Genomic DNA, 20,322 nt, shown 5'->3' on the forward strand with positions numbered 1-20,322 from the left:
TTGGCTGCTTTAAATCACAGCTTTTTTGACCCAAGGTCTAGTGTGCACCTGCATGGATTTGCAGAGCAGGCATCACCCTCTGCATGCTCTCTTTTTGACTGTGATCAAAACACATGGTAAACATAGGAGAAAAAAAAAAAAAAGAAAACAAGAGAAACCTTTAAAAGTAAAGAACCTCCCACAAAATCCCAGCTCTCTTTTCTAGCCACCCCCACAAAACAACAGCAGCAACTGTAACAGGAAAGCTTTCTAGAGGCCCCTGGGTTCTCTTACTCTCTTACCAAAAAGTCAGTGTGAAAATGGAAATCAGAGCCATAAGCCAGGGGGAGAAATTGTTCAGGTCACAAGGGGTTTTAGGGAAGATTTAAGGTTGAAGCTCTCATCTGGAAAATGGAAGTGGAATGTCATGGAGAGCTGTGAGACTGCAGGAGTCTCCCCCAGCAGTGCTGTAAACCCTGTCATTTGAGTCACTTGAAATCAGGTGAGGAAGGTTAGGATGAAACTATGATTACATTTCTATACTCATGTCCTGTATGGTCAGCTTCCTTGGATGACTTCTCCCTCAAGCAACTCTTCGTCAGGTTTAAGACATATTTGCCCAGAGCAATCCTATATGTCTGCAGAGCTGAGGATGTCACAAGGACTGGTGTGTCCAACGTGGCATTATGTGGAAACATCAGAGTATGAAACAATGTAAAAGTAGCATCCTAAGCTTCTTATGTCCATATCCAGACCAAGGAAAATGGTCACAGGGTGATCATCCCAGAACCCTCCTCTAGGCTACAGAAATATTTGTGCAGGATAAGCTGTCTCAATGCAGGTGCTGGCCTGAATCCCTGGACTATTGTGCAAAGAATCATGCCCCCTAAGCTTTGGATGATTATGATGCCTATATTCCAGATAATCATTGCATATGGACAATTCACATTCTAGAAACTGCACTAATGCATGAACTGCACCTAATTCAGAAATCTTAAGTGTGATCACTTTTTCTTCTTTCAAGTAAGCTCAAAGTCCTTAATTTGAGATTGTGTATATGTGTGTGTGGCTACAATGCAGTCATCTCAAGTCGCATGAGGTGAACACAAGTAATTTGTGTTGATTTTAATCAGTTAGGTGTTTAGGCTCTTTGCTGGAGGTAAAGTTTAGCCCTGTATCTGACCTGACTGTCCTTCAGATAAGATGACAGGGATGAAGATGATAGAGAGTTCAGATCCAAGCAGGCATGAGAAAAAGGTCTTGCGGAAGACCTGTAAGAGTGCAGATACGGTACATACAGTGCAGACATTAGTGGAAGCAGGACTGGACCCTGAATAAGCAGGGAAGAGAAAAGCACCATATGTTGGAAGGGGATGAGTATTATGTAAATAATAAGGATAGAGACATTTAGTATAATGGGCAGGCCAATTTAATTATTTATCTACAATTAAACTAAACTGTGGGGTCATATCATCCTATTAGGCCTAGCAGATTAAACTCAGGCTGTCTCTTTTTGTTATTGTTTCTGGGGGAGTTTTGGAGCTTTCTTAATTTAGGTCAAAAAATGAGAGGCGTCCTCATAAGCATTTTAATTAACCAGCTGAAGAATTCTCTTGCCCCCAGAGACTTGTGGTACCAATCCAGAGCTCAGACTGTCGTATTTCAGCTCAGATTGTGTTTGTGTCCCTTTATTCAAGTCAAAAATACAAACAGCAAGTCAACACCCCCTCCATCCCCCCCGTGACTACTTGGAAAAAAATATCTTGAAAGTTTGATTTTTGACCTGTGTTCTTTGCAGCACGCCAGTACATGAAGACCAGAATGTATGAGGAAAGTGATCCAAACCTGCAGAGAAAAGCACTTTTGGCTGGACCTTAGGCCTGTGCACGCTTTATCCCAGGCATCTTTCCTGCCCCAAGGCATCAATGCAATAGGGTCATCCAACATCTCATGGCTGAGTAAAATCCCAGTCCTTTTGCAGGGCTGCTTGGTGCACTGTCCCACTGGGGAGAGGCTCTCAGTTGAAGGGTTGGGTTTCCATGGAGCGTGCTGCTCCTCAGGGAGATGAGCAGGTCCTTTCTGGTCCTTGGCTCTTCCCACATCCACTGGGCTGCAGCAACTCCTGGCAGCACTTGTCCAGCATGGTGACCTTGCACCACTGCCACCCATCATCCCAGGCTTGTTCGAGGAGAGGAATCGCACACCTCCATGGAGGACATGGGGAGAAAGGCATCCCCCAAAGCCCCCCACTGCCCCGGGTCCTCCTCTATGAGGAGCTGGCACACATATTGCTCCTTTCCAACTTGGGGGGTAGTGTCGACAAGTAAGAGGGGAGGACATTGAAGAGCAAGTATGGTTTTGGGAAGGGCAGCAGCTCCACGTGGTGGGGAGTGAAGGAGAGCATGCTGGGCAGCCAGGCAGTTGTCAGCTGTCCTTGCAGTGGTGAGTAGTATCCCACGGCAGGAAAGGAAACAGAGAGCTTTCTTGGCATCAAGCTAGGAGCCTTTCAAGAATAAAAGTGTAGTCTCAGGTGAATCAATATGGACTTCTACTTACATAAAATTTACAATCAACCTTATTTGTTTCCCCGGTGCTCAGTAATTAAGAAGAAAAGTTTAGAAAAACAGACCTCCTAAAACCCAGTAGTGTGTTGTCACCCAGGACACAAAACAAAATACCCATTTTTCTAGCCATGAAAAAACTCCTGTCAGGGAAAGAGCCTATGTGGCAGCCTAAATAATAACAGTCCTGGACTGCTAAAGTGTAGGCCAAGGGCAAAAAGTGCTGGTCAGCCTAACCAAATCTGGATGTTGTAAAGAGATATTGTCTGTAAAGGAACAGGGCTTTGTGGCTGCAAATGTCTTAGGTCCTCCTTTGCAGGAAATTTCTGATGATAAAGACATTCTGAATCAAAGTATGATTTGCAGGGAAGTGACTTAGAAGCAAAATGGGGAAGGACCACACCACAGGAGACACCTCACAGAATATTTACAAACAGGTTTAATTCTATGAAGAAATGTGTTATTTGATCAGATTTGCTGGGATTTCTTGTCATCATATTGCCATTTCTGTCTTTTCCAGTACTCCTTCTCTGTGATAGTCCCATGGGATTACTGGTGAAGTAATTACCTGGTGAAGGATAGCTGTCTCTCCCTCAGTGGCTTTATACAAAGTGTCCAATACTCACTGTGATATTTGACTTGGGAAGAGGAATGAAATCAACTTCTGTCAGATGCTGAAGGCCACCAAAGTTGCCAAATTTTTCATGTTTCCTCCACTTTGCTCGCTGATTTTGGAACCAGATCTGGACAAAGGTAAGAAAGAAAAGGTACAGAAATTAACAGAATATGAAGGAGGAACTTCTCACAGCCAACTACTTTCCCTAAACTCTGAGCATCAGAAAACATTGACCTCCAGCTCAGCAGAACCAGGGGGCCCAATCTAAAGTAAGCCACTGAGTATGACAGAGCACTTTACACACTTTGCATAGCATATGGGATCTCTGGACTACCGTGACAGCCTGCTTTCTATTGTGGCTCACAGAAGAAATAAGATCACCCTGTTCAAGGAAAGACAGGGTGAAACCTGCAGGTTTTCCAGTGCTCTCTGGGGAAAGCAGATCCTTCTGTGGTCAAAGTTGCGCAGTGGTCAGTGCACACAGCATTCTGTTTTCCCTAGAAGGTGTTACATGTCATGACAGAGCTCTTTCACCCTATTTCCAAGTGAATACACTGAGAAAGGATCCACCTAGATGTTTTGCTGGGCTGCAATGAAAATGTGTCACCAGTGGAGATGTAGTAACAGGGTTCTGCCTATATTTAGCTGATAGCATAATATCATAAGGGATCTAAGTGAAAGATCCAAGGGGATCACTCAGCAGTCTGAGTATGTTGTCTGCCATCTCTTTTGCACTGGAAAACAGACAACTAATTTTCTCAGGGGAGTTCCTTTCATCTGTCAGCTGATTTGACCAATCTGCCTTCTGGCAGAGGCATAAATGTATTTATTGTGCAGCTGCAGTTGTGCATCTTGCTGCATTGCTGTGAAAAGTCGAAGCCGCCTTCAATTGTAGTTTCTAGCTTGCTAAGGGTCTCGCTGTTTGAATGTAATCAAGTGGTTCACATGAACACAAAGTTTGAATGTAATCAAGCGGTTCACATGAACACAAAGTGTTAGTTATTGAAGCCAGGTGCTACTGGAAGTAAATATGTACGTATTTTAAGCCAAATAACGAGTAGCTCAATTATTTCTGCATCTCTCACCCAGGAAGTAATGGGAATGTCAGGAGCCCTTTGCTATACTGCTGATAGTTAGCTACTATATTGCTGATAGTTAGAAGTATCTGAGGTTACTGAAAGGACAGTTTTGTTTATCTGGGTTTGCATGTGTTTGGAAACTGCTTAGTCTGTATGAACTTCTCCATTCCCTTTCTATCATGCAGGAGTTATATGGTGAAACAGCACCATTTAACACTCACAAAGTGATAGAGGGCAAAGGGGGCACTCAAGCCAACATTCAGTCTCTGAAGTGCTCCTAAAATCTGCACATGGGATAAAGTTCTCACTTCATGGACATACTATTTAAAATAAAGACAAAGATTTTAGCACTTCTCAGACCAAACTGCTCTATTTTGCCCAACCAGCTCTCCAGCACCCTTATATCTAAAATGATTTCTCAATGCCCACCATGAGTTCCTTTTATTGTGTTTTAAACCTATTCCCCATGCTCTGTCTACCACAGATATACCTTTATCAACCAAATGCATAGAATCATAGAACCATAGACTGGTCTTGGTTGGAATGCATCTTTTGAAGAAGATCTAGTTCCAACCACCCTGCTGTGGGCAGGGACATCTTTCACTAGACCAGGTTGCTCAAAGCACCATTCAACCTGACTTTGAACACTTCCAATGATGGGACACCCACAACTTCTCTGGGCAACCTGTTCCAGTGTCTTGCCAATCTCACCATAAAGAATTTCTTTCTTATACACAAAGTAAATCTACCTTCTTTCAGTTTAAAACTGTCACTAATAATCTCACCATAAAAAGGTGAGTTTGGCAGTGTCTATTTTCATAAACCAGTGTTAATAAGCATTAAATATCTTTTTTTTTAAAATCTCCATTAACAGAGTATATACTGCTTTTCACAGTTTTGCCAAAAATCAGTGTTTGTCTGACAGGCCAGTCATTACCTGGTTGTCCTGTTTACCCTTTAAATATTAACACAACATTAGATTTCTTCAAGCCCCTGGAATGGCATGTCTCTCATGCTCCAGAACTGATTAAATATCAACACTGATGACCCAAACTGCTTCTCAAGCAGCTTTTTAAGAACCACTGGAGGTAAGTTACTGAGATGTGTAGATCCAAAAATATCTATCTGTAGCAGCTGCTGTTCAACATTATCCCTATGGACAGTGTTGCCACCTTACCTATTTCCAAGCATAAAGCCGAAATTATGACTGAACATCTTTGCTATTTATGCATTATCCTTGACAGTCCTACTGTTTCTATAAAGTAACAGATCAATATAATCAAATGATCACTTTGAGTTTTGTTTTTTTTCTTAATTGACTTCTATTGAGTTTTTGATCCTTAATTTTTCTGACCAAAGCTTTGGTCCACATCCTCCTGCTTTGCTTATTCATTTTTTATAATTTCTTGTTTTTAATGTTTACTCATCCAGGCTTCTTAATTCTTTCTGTATAACACATGCAGTTATACAACTTTATCTATCCACTTAAGCTGTTTGACAGCAATCATACCTTTTTTTCTTGATTGGAGGACACAGGATTTTTCACAATTATAAAGAGCTTCATTTGGTGACCCTAACGATTGTTCATTTACTTTTTCCCCAGTTACACTATATTTCTGAGGTGATTTGACTTACACAAAGTTTTCGTTTTGTCAAAACTATTATTTGAAACTAGCAAGTACACATGCAAATTCTCTGCATGCTATTTGACTTATGTGTGACAAATGCAGTCAGTCAAAATTATAACTTGTAACTTGAACCTAAGTTACCGCTAATTTTTAGTTCTGTGGCTGATTTCCCTTTATCAGCCAGGATGAGGTCAAACACAGAATTTCCTGTGTCATGTACAACACTGTCTGAATTGGGAATTTGCTATCTGCGCTTCATACATGAGGGACTTTTTACTTCTTTCATTTACATCTCAGATTGATGTTTCCCATAATAACTCATTTTTATTTTCCCCCATACAGATTATAAACAAATTTTTTTTAAACAGAAAAATGTCCTGTTCTTTGATGCGATTGATTGTTCTGTGGAGAACACTGACTGGCAGCCCAGCTTGTGTTTTATGCCATTGTAAAGGCATTGTTGGTGCATTGGTATTTCTAGTGGGCATATTGTGGCGTTGCAGGTCTAATTCTCCCTGTCACCTAATGATGAAGCAATATTATCATGGCTAGTCAATAGTCCCAGGCATGTCAGAGTTAATAAACTGCTCTGGGTTGAACTTTGATTGTTAGTGAGGGATATATGCAAAGAAGTACAACATATAGCATTGAGGCAAGTGCAGAAACTGCCTCATGCAGAAATCATCACTATGGTGCCTGGTAGACAACACCAAATGAGAGAGTGGTATGTATATTTTAATGTAGCAGATTTCATATGCAGTAAGCATTTGGGGTCAATTTTTAGCTCAGTCAGCAACATTACATTACAACTGGGGGAAACTGGATTAGTTTTGGTGCACTAAAATTACAGCCAGGGCATTTATAGCCTGTGATATCAAAATACAGAATGCTAAGAAGCACTTCTATTTTGGCAACTATTTTCACTTTTTTTGAGACCCTGTGGAAGATGGATGTGGGTGACAGTTTGTACTGGATGAATATTAGCCTATAAACAGTTGATAAATGATTAATAAATATTTTCGTAAATGGCTGCTCTGTCACTACAGAGTCCAACAGGTTGCTCGTAACCATCTGTAACTGCTATTTGCTATGCATTTAGTACGTTTAGAGCTCCTGTTAACCCTTTGATTAATTCCATTTGGTTAGTCACAGCTGGCTGACAAATACTTCTTTCCCTATTTGTAAAAGGTATTGCTGTACTGGCCTCGTCTGTAGGGTAAGAGAGAGGTCACGTATCTCATTAGCATTGTCACCCAGGCATAAACTATTAAGAATGCACGCCAAATAATGAATGAATTGCAGTGAAAATAGCCTTTTGGAGACACACTGTACCTGAACTCTGGCTTCTGGGAGGTTTATCTTTGCTGCCAGTTGATTGCGAATGTGGATATCCGGGTAGTGAGTCACTCGGAAAATTTTCTCCAGTTCCTGGAGCTGCTCAGCTGTGAACGTTGTCCGGATTCTTCGTTTCCCTTTCCTCTCAGCTGTGAAAACAAAGAAAGATGTATTATTTTTTACAGGAAAAGGCTACATGACCACAAGAAGATTCAGAGAAGCAGCAATTTCTGTAAATTGCTCTGCAGTTGGGATGGCATCTACAACACCTTCTAGACATGTACTTATCATAGGTGACTGGGTCCTAACCTAGCAGAGAATGTGAACAAACTCCTTTATCATCAAAGGAATGAGTCAAAAGTGTCCATTTGCACTGCTAATTCCATGGATCCACTGCATGTCAACAGCTACAACCCCCTACATATTTTAACCACACTAGCCCTGCAATGAATTTGTCACCAAAGTCCTTCAGTGTTGAACCAACCGCTGACCCCTGACTGACTGCTGTTCTCTTCCCATACCATTCCTACAGCAGCAGGGATAGCCAGGAGTTTAACTTTACAGTTGAAAAGAGAAGGTATTTTTCTGACCGTGCCATTGTGGTGTGGGGACTTTCTAAACAAGCCTAACCTAAAGAACTTAACCTTAAGAATAAGGCCTTGCAGCCCATGGGGAAGTTTTAGGTGCTGTGAATTCCTAAGGAGACTCCTAGACTGCTCCATTGCTTCACCTGTTGTGGTGTGAGCACAAAAAGTACTTCTTCAACACTCCTATAGTGTTTTGAAAATACCCTTCTACACCATGGTATTTTATTAGTTAATGAACTCTGTATAGCACTTGGTGTAAGTTAGAATAAGGTCTTGGTTGCTCTGAAATTATGCTGAAGGTCTTGGCAAGGAGGAGGAAAAAGCAGCTGCAGAATGTGGAGTTCAGCCTCGTCCCAAAGCTGGAATCTTCTCTGATGCACAAATGGAGTATCTTCCAGCTGACATTGAATGGCCAGCACAAGAAGCCATGCCCCAAGCATTGTGAGTCACAGGGTTTTTTCTATTGAGCTTGGAAAACCGCATCTGATAGGTGCATGAAAATTCTAATACTATTTTAGTGACTGTGATGAGCTTGCTACTCAATGACCTGAAGTAATCATCAATGAAACCACGTTGTTAGAGAAAACTGCTACTCTGAATAGCTGCTTTTGGTCTTCCATGGTCTGATGACAACTAACAATTCATACTATGTAACTAGAGGCATACTCTTTCTGATGGGAACAATTAACCTAACAAGGTTAGCTCAGCTCCTCAAAGAGACTTGGTACCTTTTCCCCCTTTCATTGTTCAGCCATTAGCATCCTTTGGAGGGCTAAAAAAGTGAAAAGGTAACTAAACACCTAGGCCAATATAAACTGGGCTCTGTGCCAACCAGAAAATGACATTTTTCATTCTGTAATCAAAACCTCATTGTGACTCTGCTGAACTAAGGATTAAAATACTCTGTTCATCAACTTGGTAGGAAGGAGCCTGGGACACGACACGATTGCAAACATTTCATCTTTTCTAAACCTTTTGGGGACTTTGAAAGGAAAGCAGTTATGCAAGAATAACTGAGGAGTGTCATTTATCATAAACACTGTCAATACTACCATGTCTCAGAAACATCCTAATAAAGGTGATGTCCAACACAATTAAATAATTAAATCCTTATCATTAGACTTTCTACCAGCCTATCAAAGTACTACTCATTAAACTGCAGCATTGGCTTCAGACTCAAGAGAAAAATGTTACTTCCACTGAATCTCACTGGCACTACTGGGGCAGAGATTTGAAATGAGAAATATTTGTGTGGGGTTATGCTGAAGGTAGGAATGGGCACCTTCTCCTAAGAAGCCCTGATTACATCTTCTTGAACCTTCTCAAAAGATGACTGTAAGGGGCGTTTATTGCTATATGCAAGAAAAGGGAAGTATCGGTGCTTACAGTAGGAATCTCAGGACACCATCCCCTGTAGATAAGATAGGGTTCCCAGTTCATAATGTTGTTTCTTGTTTGGGGGATTTTCACCTCACACTTACTATGGCTGACTATATTCTGTCCTGCTGGCACCTGAGAAACATCCAGGACTAGAGAGCATGGCTTCAGAGAGAACAGGCACATGAGTTTCTGGTATCTCATACCAGCTTCTTGGGTATGAAAATGACCCAGGTAACTTGGTGATGAGCAAAAGAAACTCCCTATCAGTTCACTCTTAATTGTCCACATTTTTCCTTCCGGAAAGGTGAACTGTTTTATTGACAGGACTCTTATGTAAGGGGAGGGTCTGCACAGTGCTCAGAATCGTCAATCCTACTGAAACCAGACTTTTCAAAGCTGAAACTCATCAGATTGAACAAGATACAGTGATGTGAGGTCAGTTATAGGCCAGTAGAGACTGAAGGACAAACTTTGATTTTGACTAGATATGAAATTAAATTGCTAACAAAATAGACTCCTATGAACAAATCAAGGCTTTTGCCAGCAGGAAATCTAGAAAAGTGTGTCTTTTTCTATAAGTAATCAGTCATTCTATTTTTAATTTTTTACAAAACTATCAAGAAATGCAAAAAATCTGGGACTCTGTGTTAACATTTTGTCTTGCAAGATGAAACTTTTTCTGAGTGTAGCTTTGATAGTTCCCTTTGCCTTGGGACCTCAGCTTAGAGATGCCACAGCAAACAACAGCATTCAGAAATAAAGTCTAATAAAGAATGTGGGTGGAAGATATAAGACTAGGAAGTGTTGGAAGTGTAACTTTGGCTTTTCAAATGTGGCTATAGAGTCTCTGGGGAAATAAGACTCTGTCTGAGTTTCCTGAGCTATTTTTTATGTAAAAGCTGGGGATATTCAAGTGTGCTTTTATGCTTTGTGAAAGTCATTTGCAGGTTAGCTGACTGCTGAAGCCAAGCCTGAATATATGAGGCAGCTAAATATGTCAGCATTTTCAGATGCTTAGAGATACAGCTGTCTATACATTGCCTTACTGTTGACATTGGAAAGGCCAGATTCTCCACGCTGATAAAGCAATATAGCTCCTTTAAATTCAGTATCAGGCTCATTTGTCCTCTGCAGGTCTGCTTTATTACTAGGTCAGACTTGGAGCAAGTTGGAACATACGAACTTTGTAGAAATAGAGTTTCTTCTTGAAGGTACACAGTAGGAGGATGAGATCAATGACTACAAGTTGCAGCAAGGAAAATTCTGGTTATATAATAGGTAAAAAATGTTTTCATCATAAGGGTAGTCTGATGTGGGCCAGGAGAGGTTGTGAAGGCTCAGTCCTTGAAGATACTCTGAACTTGACTGAACAAAAGCCTAAGCCACCTGATTTAAGCTGGCCCTGCTTAGATTTGGGGTTGGACGAGACAGTCTCCAGAGGCCTCTCACAACTTACTTTTTAATATGTAATCTCTGACCTCCAAATAACCACATAAAGTAAAGCCCCCCCATCATTCCTTCCCTAAAAAGTAAGGGAACTTAAGGCTTTAAGCACAGCTCAAAGCATCTGATTTGCTATTGCTTATATCCACAGTTTTAGCTCAGCATATTGCAGCTTATTTCCACTGCCCAGTATAACACAATTTCAAGATATTAGAGGTATGAACAAATCAATACTGATGACTACTGCTTGTAAAGGTTTGTGAACTTTTGCAGTTTGTTGAGTAAAACTGTACAGCTGCCATAACGCCATACTTGAGGCATATTTCTTCTGGACTACATTTTGTAGTAGGCAAATAGCCTATGGTACAACTTGCACTGCTGTTTCTTAGCTGCATATCCGAACCAGCTAGAATAATATTGCCTCAGGGAGATCTCTACAACTACATCCCCCATTTGCACTTACCCCTAGGTAAGTAGCAGCTAGGACTGTATCAAGCCTAGCTGGGCCATACACTGGAGGGACAATGAATTAAAAACACAGGAGAAGGGCTGGAAATCAGCCCTAGCACATTATTGGCCTTGAGGTAGGTAATCTAGGTAGATGAAAATTTGTGGGGTCAGTTTATCTTGCTGCAATCTTCGTTGTCATTTCTGGACAGACACCTTCTCACAGTATGAGGCAGCCAGATCCAAAGACTCTGCTGCTTCTTTGACAAGGAGAAAGCAGTTACATAAGCAAGGAAGTGGTTTTAGCTATATATTCTCAGAAATACATTTTTCTCTGTGTAACAAAGTTGACTGTATCATTTGCTGCTCAGAAAGAAACTCAGGTGTGTTGAATAGAGCTTCATTATATCTGGTTCTGTTTTCTCCTTTTTCGCCTTTTCCAGAGAAGTTCCTCTCTCTTCTCTGTAATTCAGATATGTGGGTCTCCCAGACAGTTGCTTCTCGCGGCTTTTCTGAATGTTGTTTTCTTCTGGTGACATTCTGCTCATGGCAGAGAGCCTCATAGCAAAAACCTCCAGTTATTACAGAGTACTGATGGCATCAGGACAAAATGTGCTCATCTGTATACAGAGATGTGCCCATGGCTGTCCTTCTCCTAGCTGAAGAGGTGGCTCATGGCTTTCAAAAGAGCTTGCGCTGCAATATTTAGGCATGAGTATTGCAGTGTGGCTAATCTTTATTAAAGCGGTTTTTCAGCCTTTGTTAAGAAGGACTGGCATAGCCAGAGAGACTGATCCTAACTGGATAGGTACAATATGCTTCAGATAGTGCCTCCTGTTAGTGAAACACAGCATTTAGCACCCAGCTGCTGCCTGTTCAGGCATTGCCAAAGTTAATTCAGAGAAGCACAACTTGAACTTTTAAAGTCTTGACCTCCTCCCTTCAGTCCAAAACTCCTTGACATAGAGTTGCTTCCACCCTGGCGCTGAGTGCGGTGCCTAATCACCTGAAAGCAAGACTGAAATGCAGAGAGGTACAGACTTCAGGGGGTGTGAGCAGGAATGCTAAAAATACCAGGCTAGAAACATGTTTAAGCAGGCTGTACAGTGGTGGTCAGGGGAGTTTCTTAGTCTGCTTGTCAGAGGAGCTGGCAAGGAGTAGACGGTATGTATGAAATCATTCATGCAGACAGTTTGTTGTGGAGGATGGTGCTCACCATCAACCTGAGCCCCTGGTGAATTTAACCTTTCCTGTCTGCCAGCAAAGTAATGACAGTGTTTACAAATGCTGCTGCCTGAAATGCTGGTGTGCATAGTTCTGGCACAACCAGTGGTCAGCAGAATATCTGAAGGATGAAGCAAACCATCAGGTCTGTACCTAGGCCAAAGGGCCTGCACCTTCACAAACTCCTTCAGACCAATGTGGATTTGGGGTAGATGCCTGTGTAGGCTCACCATGCAGCTGAATCTCAAACTTGACACTTGACCCATTCATTTCAGTCAATGTTTAGCCACAGTCAAACCTTACCTTAAAAGCAGTAGCCAAAAGCCTAAACCAATAATGGTTCTCATCAAAGAAAACAGGTTCCCCACCACTCTCCCCACACTCTCTGGTCCAACACCCTTGTGAGAAGCCAGCCATTTGCCACAGGGAGAAAGCTGAGCTTATTGCAGGTTGCACAGATAGCCTGCTTTCTTCTTCATTCCTGCTCTTTGTGGTTATTTGTACCTGCAAACATCTAGACACCAAACAGGGAAGTTTATTTACACCCCTGCCTCTGCTGTTTCCCCTTTAAGTGTAAAGGGCTTGCTAATACAGCAGGTAGAAAACTTGCCCTCAATTTCAAAGAACACTAATTAACAGTACCATATCCTGGGGATGTAATGAAAAGTTCTAGGATAATTTAGGAGAAGCCAATAAATACTCATTAAGACCTTTGAAATAAACTTATCATGATGTGCCATCAGTTTTACAAGTGGTCACATTACACAGATTTGACGAGCATGAACAAATTAACCTCTGGGTCCTGTGTAATATACCCTTTGGATCCAAAATTCCCAGGAAAGAAGGGGCTGCTTGAGGAAAGCATTGAATGCTAGCATTTGCTTTAAATAAATAAAACCCAAAACCCATGAAGAAACAATACAAAAGGAATTTATTATAGTCCCCAGCTGCTGACAGCTTTGCTTTATTCAGTGTGTTTACTTGTACCAGTGAGACTTCTATGTGAACGGAGTCTGAAGGGTGAGAGTAAAGGATTCAGGTTTTGTGCCTTTCATTTAATATCCAGGGTGTCATTATAAGCAGTCAGTCTTCAAAGAGGGAGGAAAAAAAAGAATCAGCCTTCAAAAATACCTCAGGTAAACCCACCAAAACAAGGTCAATGATCTGGGGCATTTCCAAGTGTATGTAGAGGAACACTGCACTGTAGAGACACAGGGCTGCGGGGACTATTCACGCAGATAAACAGAAGGCTGGTAAGATAGCTAATGGCAGCCAAATTATATATATAGGCATTTAATTTTTTTTCTCCCACTTTTTCATTTAAAATTGTTTCCTTTTGTTCTGCAGCACAATGGGATGCTTGTGCCCTTTCTCACAGTCCCATTGGCATATTCTGGGCAGCCGGTATTTACCTGGGATTGTGATTACACAGGGCTTCATTGTCTCTTGGGTGTTTCAAAAATGCATTAAGATAAGTCAGTTTATTAGGGAAAAGACTGTTCTGTGAGAGACAAACTGTGCTGCTTCACAGGGGTACATGGATTTGACCATATTGCTCACAAATGAACAATACAAGTGAATTTATGACTTCAGAGAAAACATAAACACTTAAGCTGAAGATGTCTGCAACTGGCATGCAGAGGGGACATGATTTATGCTGGAATTCCTCCAGAACTGAGATTATCTCTGTACTTTCTGTTGTCTTTATGATAATTGCCACCAGAACTCATCAATATGCTTTGGGATCACAGATACTATCACTACAATGAAACAATTAGATTAATAGAAATGTCTCTGAGCTCCCAGTCAGCAATGTGCAGAGAATTTCTGCTATGGAAATATTTGGGTGACGTTGGCTCATTAGGGCAGCCTCCTCTACAGTGAATAATGAAGACATGAGCTGCAGGAAATAACACGAACCCGTGAACCACCTGTGGATAACAGCCTGAACTCCTCAGTTTCTGGTGAAATTAGGAGCCAGCTCTGTTTATTGCAGCACGATCTATGCTGTCCTTGAATTATTGGCCAGAGAAGAAATCCCACAAGACTGGAAATCCACCAGTGTCCATAGGTGATCCTTTCCAAGAATCCAGGTTTTCTGAAAAGGTTCTGCTGAGCTTTTCATGCAGAAAGCCACAGGTGAAAGCCCACAACATTCAGAATGAAGGCACCCAAATTCAAATATGGGCTTACAAAACTAAATGCCAGTGTCAGCATGTCTCTAGCATATGAGGGCTCTTCTGTTTTTTTGCTTACAATGCAGCCTCTAAGTTCAAAGTACAAGAGGCATTGCTTCCTGCAAGTGGTTTGTGATAAGGACATAAATCTATTTAGCTTAAATGACATTGCATTTCTAAACCGCTTAGTGGCAGAAGCCATTTTGTAGGAAAAGAAAAATTTTAGGGAATTGTTACAGGGTTTCCTGGAAATATGCTCCAAATTCATACTCAGGGTCACAGTCAGGGTGCTCTTGCTATCTCAGATCACCTGCCCATGAAAGTGGCTGTTGTTTCTCCACCTATACAAAATAGCACCAAAGCCCAGCCCTCCTGCCTCCAAGGTGATTGTATAGCACTCCTGATTTCTTCTGTTCTGTGACAACTAAACAAATATGTATGTCTAGATGAGTCAGAAATTATGAACGTGTTTACATCGATAGAGCTGTGCTGAGACGGAGAGGTGAGGGAATGTCCTGCCAAGGGCTTCTCATGTCTTTCACATCAGAAAGGTCTCCTGCTGCTGAGGCTGGTGCTGCTCCTCTGAGTGCTTGTAGGCATCGTTGGTGTGAGGGAGGTCCTGGGGTCACCTCCATGGATGCACTAGGGGCATTTGGCACTGCCCAGCTGCCTTCTCAGAGGACCCGTAACTGACCTGTAGATGCCGTGCCAAAAGCATGTCTGAAGCACCCCAGAGTCGACAGGTGTGTAAACACAAGTTAATTTGCTATCAGCTTGAGCTGTAAGGACTACAGACTGCTTCCAGGGATGCTGCAGTCTACCATCCCTGCAGGTGCTGCTGCTGACTTTGTCTGGGAAAGGTGATACCTGCCAAAGCCAGAGGAAGGAGAAAAAGAGCTGCCAGCTCTTCCCCCCTAATGTAAAGTGGAAGGAGGAGGCTGAAACTTAAGATACAGGAAAGTATTTTAAACCCAGGCCTACAGCTGTCTGCAAGGAATGACACAGTGCATGAACGGGATCTGAAACATCATTGTTTGCACACCACAGGGAAAATGTCAATCCAATGCTTTAGGATCCTCCCTCCTTCTTCAGCCAGTTTCTATCAAAGGCTTGGCAACTGCAGGAACCAGTAGCCTAGAAAATGGCAGATCATTAAACCTCTGCTTGGCTTCAAAACCTCACTGCCACCAGGGAACAGAGGGATTTTGTTTAAAATGCCTTTAAAATACACGTTGCCATTGAAAGGGGCTGTTCATCTTGGCTCAATTTTGTGCAGATAATTACATGCTTCCTCCCCTGCCTTACTGATGAGGCTGGTACCCACCACAGAGCTGGTCAATGAGGCTAAGTGCCAAGTCAGGACAGCTACCTCCCAGCTCTGGTGTGATCCTCCTGGCTGGGGACTTCCTCACATGTGAGTATTCTACTTTTATACTCAGAGGCAACTCCAAGTGCCAGATACATACAGCCCTGGCTCTTCTGTGAGGAGGCAACATGATTTAGTCCTGCTGTCATGAGCTGTGTGCAGCTTACAGGGCAAAGGAAGGCTAAAATTTCCAGTTATCTTACAAGGCTTCTCCCCGCATCAAGACTGATGGCTGTCTTGTGCAGGAGGAGGAGGTGACAGCAGCTTGTCACAAGATTCATGTATACCATAGCAACAGTGGCAGAAACAAGGATTTTCTTTCAAACGTATTTCACAGAAAGAGCTGCTTCTCCTGCCAGCTTGCAGAGTATGGAGCAAGGATGATGTGTGGCTCTCAGGAAAGCCAGGTGAGCAACCCTGCATCTGCCACCTTCAATGGACTTAAATGAAAGGCCTTCTTTTTCCTGGAGTAAATAATAACAAACTGTGAAAAAACCACCTTTCTGCTGCTGCTGAAAACCTGTTTTCTGGAGTGTAGTATGAATGTCTGCATTTACTTTTCCTCAAGCTCAAAGAACTTTGAGGAATTTTTGTCACATGCTGCTAATTAATTGCCATCCGTCTGTTAGGAACTTCTCTTGTTCAGGTACCATGTATCCTGCTTAGCCTAAAGTCTCTGTAAAATATATTGGAAAAGGATATTTGTACTGTCCTGTGCTTTGGCTAAGAGATAGACCGCTGTTTACCAGTGCTCACAGCAGATTAAATTAGCAGATCCACCAACATGATCAGGCTTGAAAATTGTGCCTGACGCATCCTGCCAGATCTACTCCATGTCAACTGATTGCCTGTGTGCATGCTGATGACCTCTTCATCACCTGTACAGTTGGGTCCAAGGTGTACAGAACACACTGAGCTGACTCGGCTTATTCACCAGCCTCTCTCCCCATGTTGTGCAATGCACATTTTCCAGGAAATGAGCGTTGCACAACGCTGGCAGTGAGGCTCAGAAGATGGTAACTCCTCACAGCCCAAGCAGGAGGGCAATAAACACTCAAAAGCAGTCCCTACCGCTAACATTGGTAGAGTTGGTAGGACTGAGCTGGAACTTTAGCTCAAATAGTGGCTCTTCAGTCTTTTGATGGCAAGAATGAAGAACCATCTCTGTGACTCATCCAGGAGCTATGACCATCTACTGTGACTCAGCCAGTGGAAACATTCATGATGTCTGCTGCTTGGTATTGCCATGTGCGTAACTGTAAGATAGCAGTTGTGTTTTGGGGCATTGAAGGGGAAAGTCTGGATATAGAGGCACTCACCATGAAGTGGATGGTCCACTGGTAAACCACATAGCTGATCTTCGTCTTCCTCAAGTTTTCTTTTGCCTTCCAGATGTTCATGTGCTGTATCCTCACCCAGGAGGGACACTGGGCTGGCAGTAGGTCTTCTGCAGTGAGCTGCCTGCACTCTCCTTGCTCTGGCCATGGGTGTAGCACATGTGGTGGGAAGAAACATTTTGGCTGAATGTAAGTCACAGTCAGACTGACTCCTGCTGCTGGAATCTGTGAAGAACACAGCACAAGACAACTTTGAATAAAGCAACCACCATTCAGCACACCTTCCAGTTGGCGTGAAAAAAGTGGTCTGGATATTCTACCATTCAAACCTGATCATATTTAAAATGGCCCTAATCCTTCTGTGCTGTACTTCAATGCCAAGACTACTCCACGTTGCAGACACAGAATCTCGGTGAATTTGACCCCCAAATCTAGCCTGTTCTCTACTTCCTTCCACCTTAAAACTTTCAATGGTCCTTATGAGAGATTTTTGAAAAAGGACTGTAGAAATAAGGAGGCATAAGCAAAAGATCAAGAAATCTCAGCTTCCCTGTCAGTATCCAAATTAGTGGCTGCCTTTTCTGAAGAACTCAGAAGCAGAGTAGATATTGAGCTGCCCTGAAAATCTGTCAGCAAGATCGCCATGGAATTTGTTGGATGCCAAATGCTTTTAAAAGTCTGGTCCTTTCTTAAATGTCCCTGTAGGTATACATCTACCCTAAAGGAAAATGGGCCAATGAATAGGCTAAAGGTCAGCGTCTTCCCCATTTCAGGTCCATCTGTCCTTTCTTCTCCATCTGGGCTGCCTGCTGCTCTGATTTAGGCATTGGACAATTCTAAAGGCAGCCTTTGCCCAGGCTGTCAACATTTCCCATCTGCCTTTGTGACAGGTGATGCTGGTGATATCTAGGAAGGTACTGACTGCCAACTCATCTTGGTGAAATCACCTGCATGCTCTTGTTGACAGGACAAACAGGAGAAGCGTGTGTTGGCCTCTTTTCACAAAGTGCAGCTTAGATTTGAGAATGGACATTATAAACAATCTCTAAGGTAACCTCAGCAGCAACCAGTGATGACATGTGCTAGGACACCTGACCACAAGTGCTGAAGAAATTGGCCCCAGAAGCCACAATCTTTCTTCAGCCATGGTGCTGCCTTATTACTAACACCATTACCTCATTGTGTAGCAGGGGCACCACAAAGATCTTCCAGATGAGTTCTCTGCCCTCAGGAATGCAGTATGAGTTCTTACTCCTCGTTACAAATGTAAGCAGACCTTGCAAAGCCAAGCACTGAAATATAACATGCTGGGAAGCCTCAAGGTTTAAGTCAGTGGGCTGTCTTTGGCTGTTAGCATCCCAAGAGAGTTACACAAAATACCCCACTCTCCACCTCCCTTTTCTATATTAAAGCCTTGCCATAAACCCTCATGCTGAATGCTTGATGTGCTGCTTTTGGTAGGTGCAATCAAGGCTCAGCTGACTCTTTGGAGACAAGACATCTGTGTCTGTGCTGCTTTAATGGCAAACCTAGAATTTGCTCCAGTTCTCCTCCCTGCCTAGATTTCTTTGCTTGGAAAGCCAGAGAAAGAGGCAACACACAAACATAATGCGCCCATTGAGGAATTTAGGTTTTGTGGTTTGCATGACCTGGGAGCAAATACGACACTACAGGTTTGTCTGCTATTACTGCCCAAGACCATTAAAATCCTAATGTAATAATGGACTGCACTCCTGAGCAGTCTCTCACATCTAGGCTCTGAGGTTTGCTGCACCTGTGGCTGGTTCCCCTCTCCCCTCTCATATCTAAATGGCAGCAGGTGTGAACCACTACAGGCTGTACTGGAAGAAACTCCACTTTTAAATATACATATTACATATATATTATATATGTGCATTGTCACATCTGGCATTGGCAAAACATCTAACTTGTTAGACTTGTTAGAGATTTATTTTCTCAAACAAACAAGTTCTATTTGAAAGCAGCTTTGGAGCAATGATAATTGTAACATCTGAAGACAAAATACCCAATTATGATTCTGCCCTAAGAGCCCACACAATAGGGATTTTAAAGAGAGTTGACACTTACATCAAGAAAACGAAGTTATAAGAGCTCCAAAAATTAGCCGAAGTCTCATTTCAATAAAGGATAATTGTTCAAATGTTACCTATTTAAATTATCACCTTTCCTTGAGTAACCTTCTAAACACAATTACATGTGTCCAGTCATGTGGCCCTTAAAAACCTGGCCCACCTCTGCGTTTGAGGCACATTGTGCAAAACGGGACTCATTTTATTCCTTTAGTATCAACTAACTTTTGAGTTTTCTGGATGAGAAAACAGGTGAGGTTTTGAATAATATTTGTGGGATAAAGGAGAAGGATAGACCTGGGAATGGTCACTAGCATGAGGCAGCATTCAATAACAGATGATCAGAGGATATCAGTACTGGCATAGGTTCTTAGCCCAGAATTTCTATCTCAGCTCTCATCCTTAATTTAAGGACTAGTTGCACTCCTTTGCTAGATGTGATGCTGTGAAAATTAATATATTACAGAAGTGATGATGCTTATATCCTACAGTAATTAAAAATGTAAGGTACCTAAGCAAGGTGCTCTTATGGGGAATGATTAAAGCTTTCTAAGAATGACATTAGCATTTTCTATATTATAGAAGACTTTTCAGATGTCTTTATCCTTTATATACAACTTTCCTCCCCAAAATTTTTCCCTGAGATGCTCACATACCTCAGTGATGAGCACAATTTATGTATGAGCCCAGATTACAGACTTAAGTAGAAAGAACAGGGAGGAAATGGAAGACAATCCTAGGCAGATGGGAAACTGCCAGTGTCTCAGTGAACTGGTGAAAAGGAGTGGGAGGATTAGTTGTTTGAGATCAAAGAAATATAAACCTTAAAGAGAGGCTGAATTAATCAAGACATTTTTCTGGAGGATAAGATTGAAGGTAGATGATACTGAGTTTACAGCACATAGCTTAGAGTTATGAGTCCCAGTCCTGTCTGCAATGCAACCTTCTCTGGTGTTTGTTGTTCTGACCAAGTAAAGAGACTGTCTGAAGTGGTTGCTCTTTAGGCCAGCTCGAATTTTTTTGATACACATTCATGTGACTCCAGCAGGGAGCTCTGAAAAATACCCATGAAC

The 20,322-nt window shown here is 42.2% G+C and overlaps 1 protein-coding gene across 2 annotated transcripts; it reads right to left on the reverse strand.

Moving 5' to 3' along the window:
* Positions 1 to 1,646: 1,646 nt before the first annotated feature.
* Positions 1,647 to 17,955, reverse strand: ISX (intestine specific homeobox). Of its 2 annotated transcripts, none has more exons than XM_069003950.1 (5): positions 17,489 to 17,955; positions 17,142 to 17,384; positions 7,196 to 7,347; positions 3,167 to 3,283; positions 1,647 to 2,482 (listed from the first exon to the last, which is right to left on the reverse strand). In XM_069003950.1, the coding sequence occupies exons 2-5, from the start codon at positions 17,335 to 17,337 to the stop codon at positions 2,246 to 2,248; spliced, it is 702 nt and encodes a 233-aa protein (XP_068860051.1). In that variant the 5' UTR covers positions 17,338 to 17,384; positions 17,489 to 17,955; the 3' UTR covers positions 1,647 to 2,245. The 2 variants fall into 2 exon arrangements, with proteins under 2 accessions (XP_068860051.1, XP_068860050.1); XM_069003949.1 differs by having other exon boundaries at positions 17,480 to 17,955.
* Between the last annotated feature and the right edge of the window lie 2,367 nt (positions 17,956 to 20,322).

This window comes from Aphelocoma coerulescens, chromosome 1A, assembly GCF_041296385.1.
Source record: "Aphelocoma coerulescens isolate FSJ_1873_10779 chromosome 1A, UR_Acoe_1.0, whole genome shotgun sequence".
NCBI classification, from domain to species: Eukaryota; Metazoa; Chordata; class Aves; order Passeriformes; family Corvidae; genus Aphelocoma; species Aphelocoma coerulescens.

Bases quoted from the DNA above. Each gene is read 5' to 3' on its own strand.
- ISX (XM_069003950.1), bottom strand. From the start codon at position 17,337: ATGTTTCTTCCCACCACATGTGCTACACCCATGGCCAGAGCAAGGAGA. The intron at 7,348-17,141 runs GTGAGTGCCTCT...TTGTTTTCACAG, and splicing joins AGTGGACCATCCACTTCATG to CTGAGAGGAAAGGGAAACGA. The intron at 2,483-3,166 runs GTGAGTATTGGA...TATTCTTGAAAG, and splicing joins TTCCCAAGTCAAATATCACA to GCTCCTAGCTTGATGCCAAG.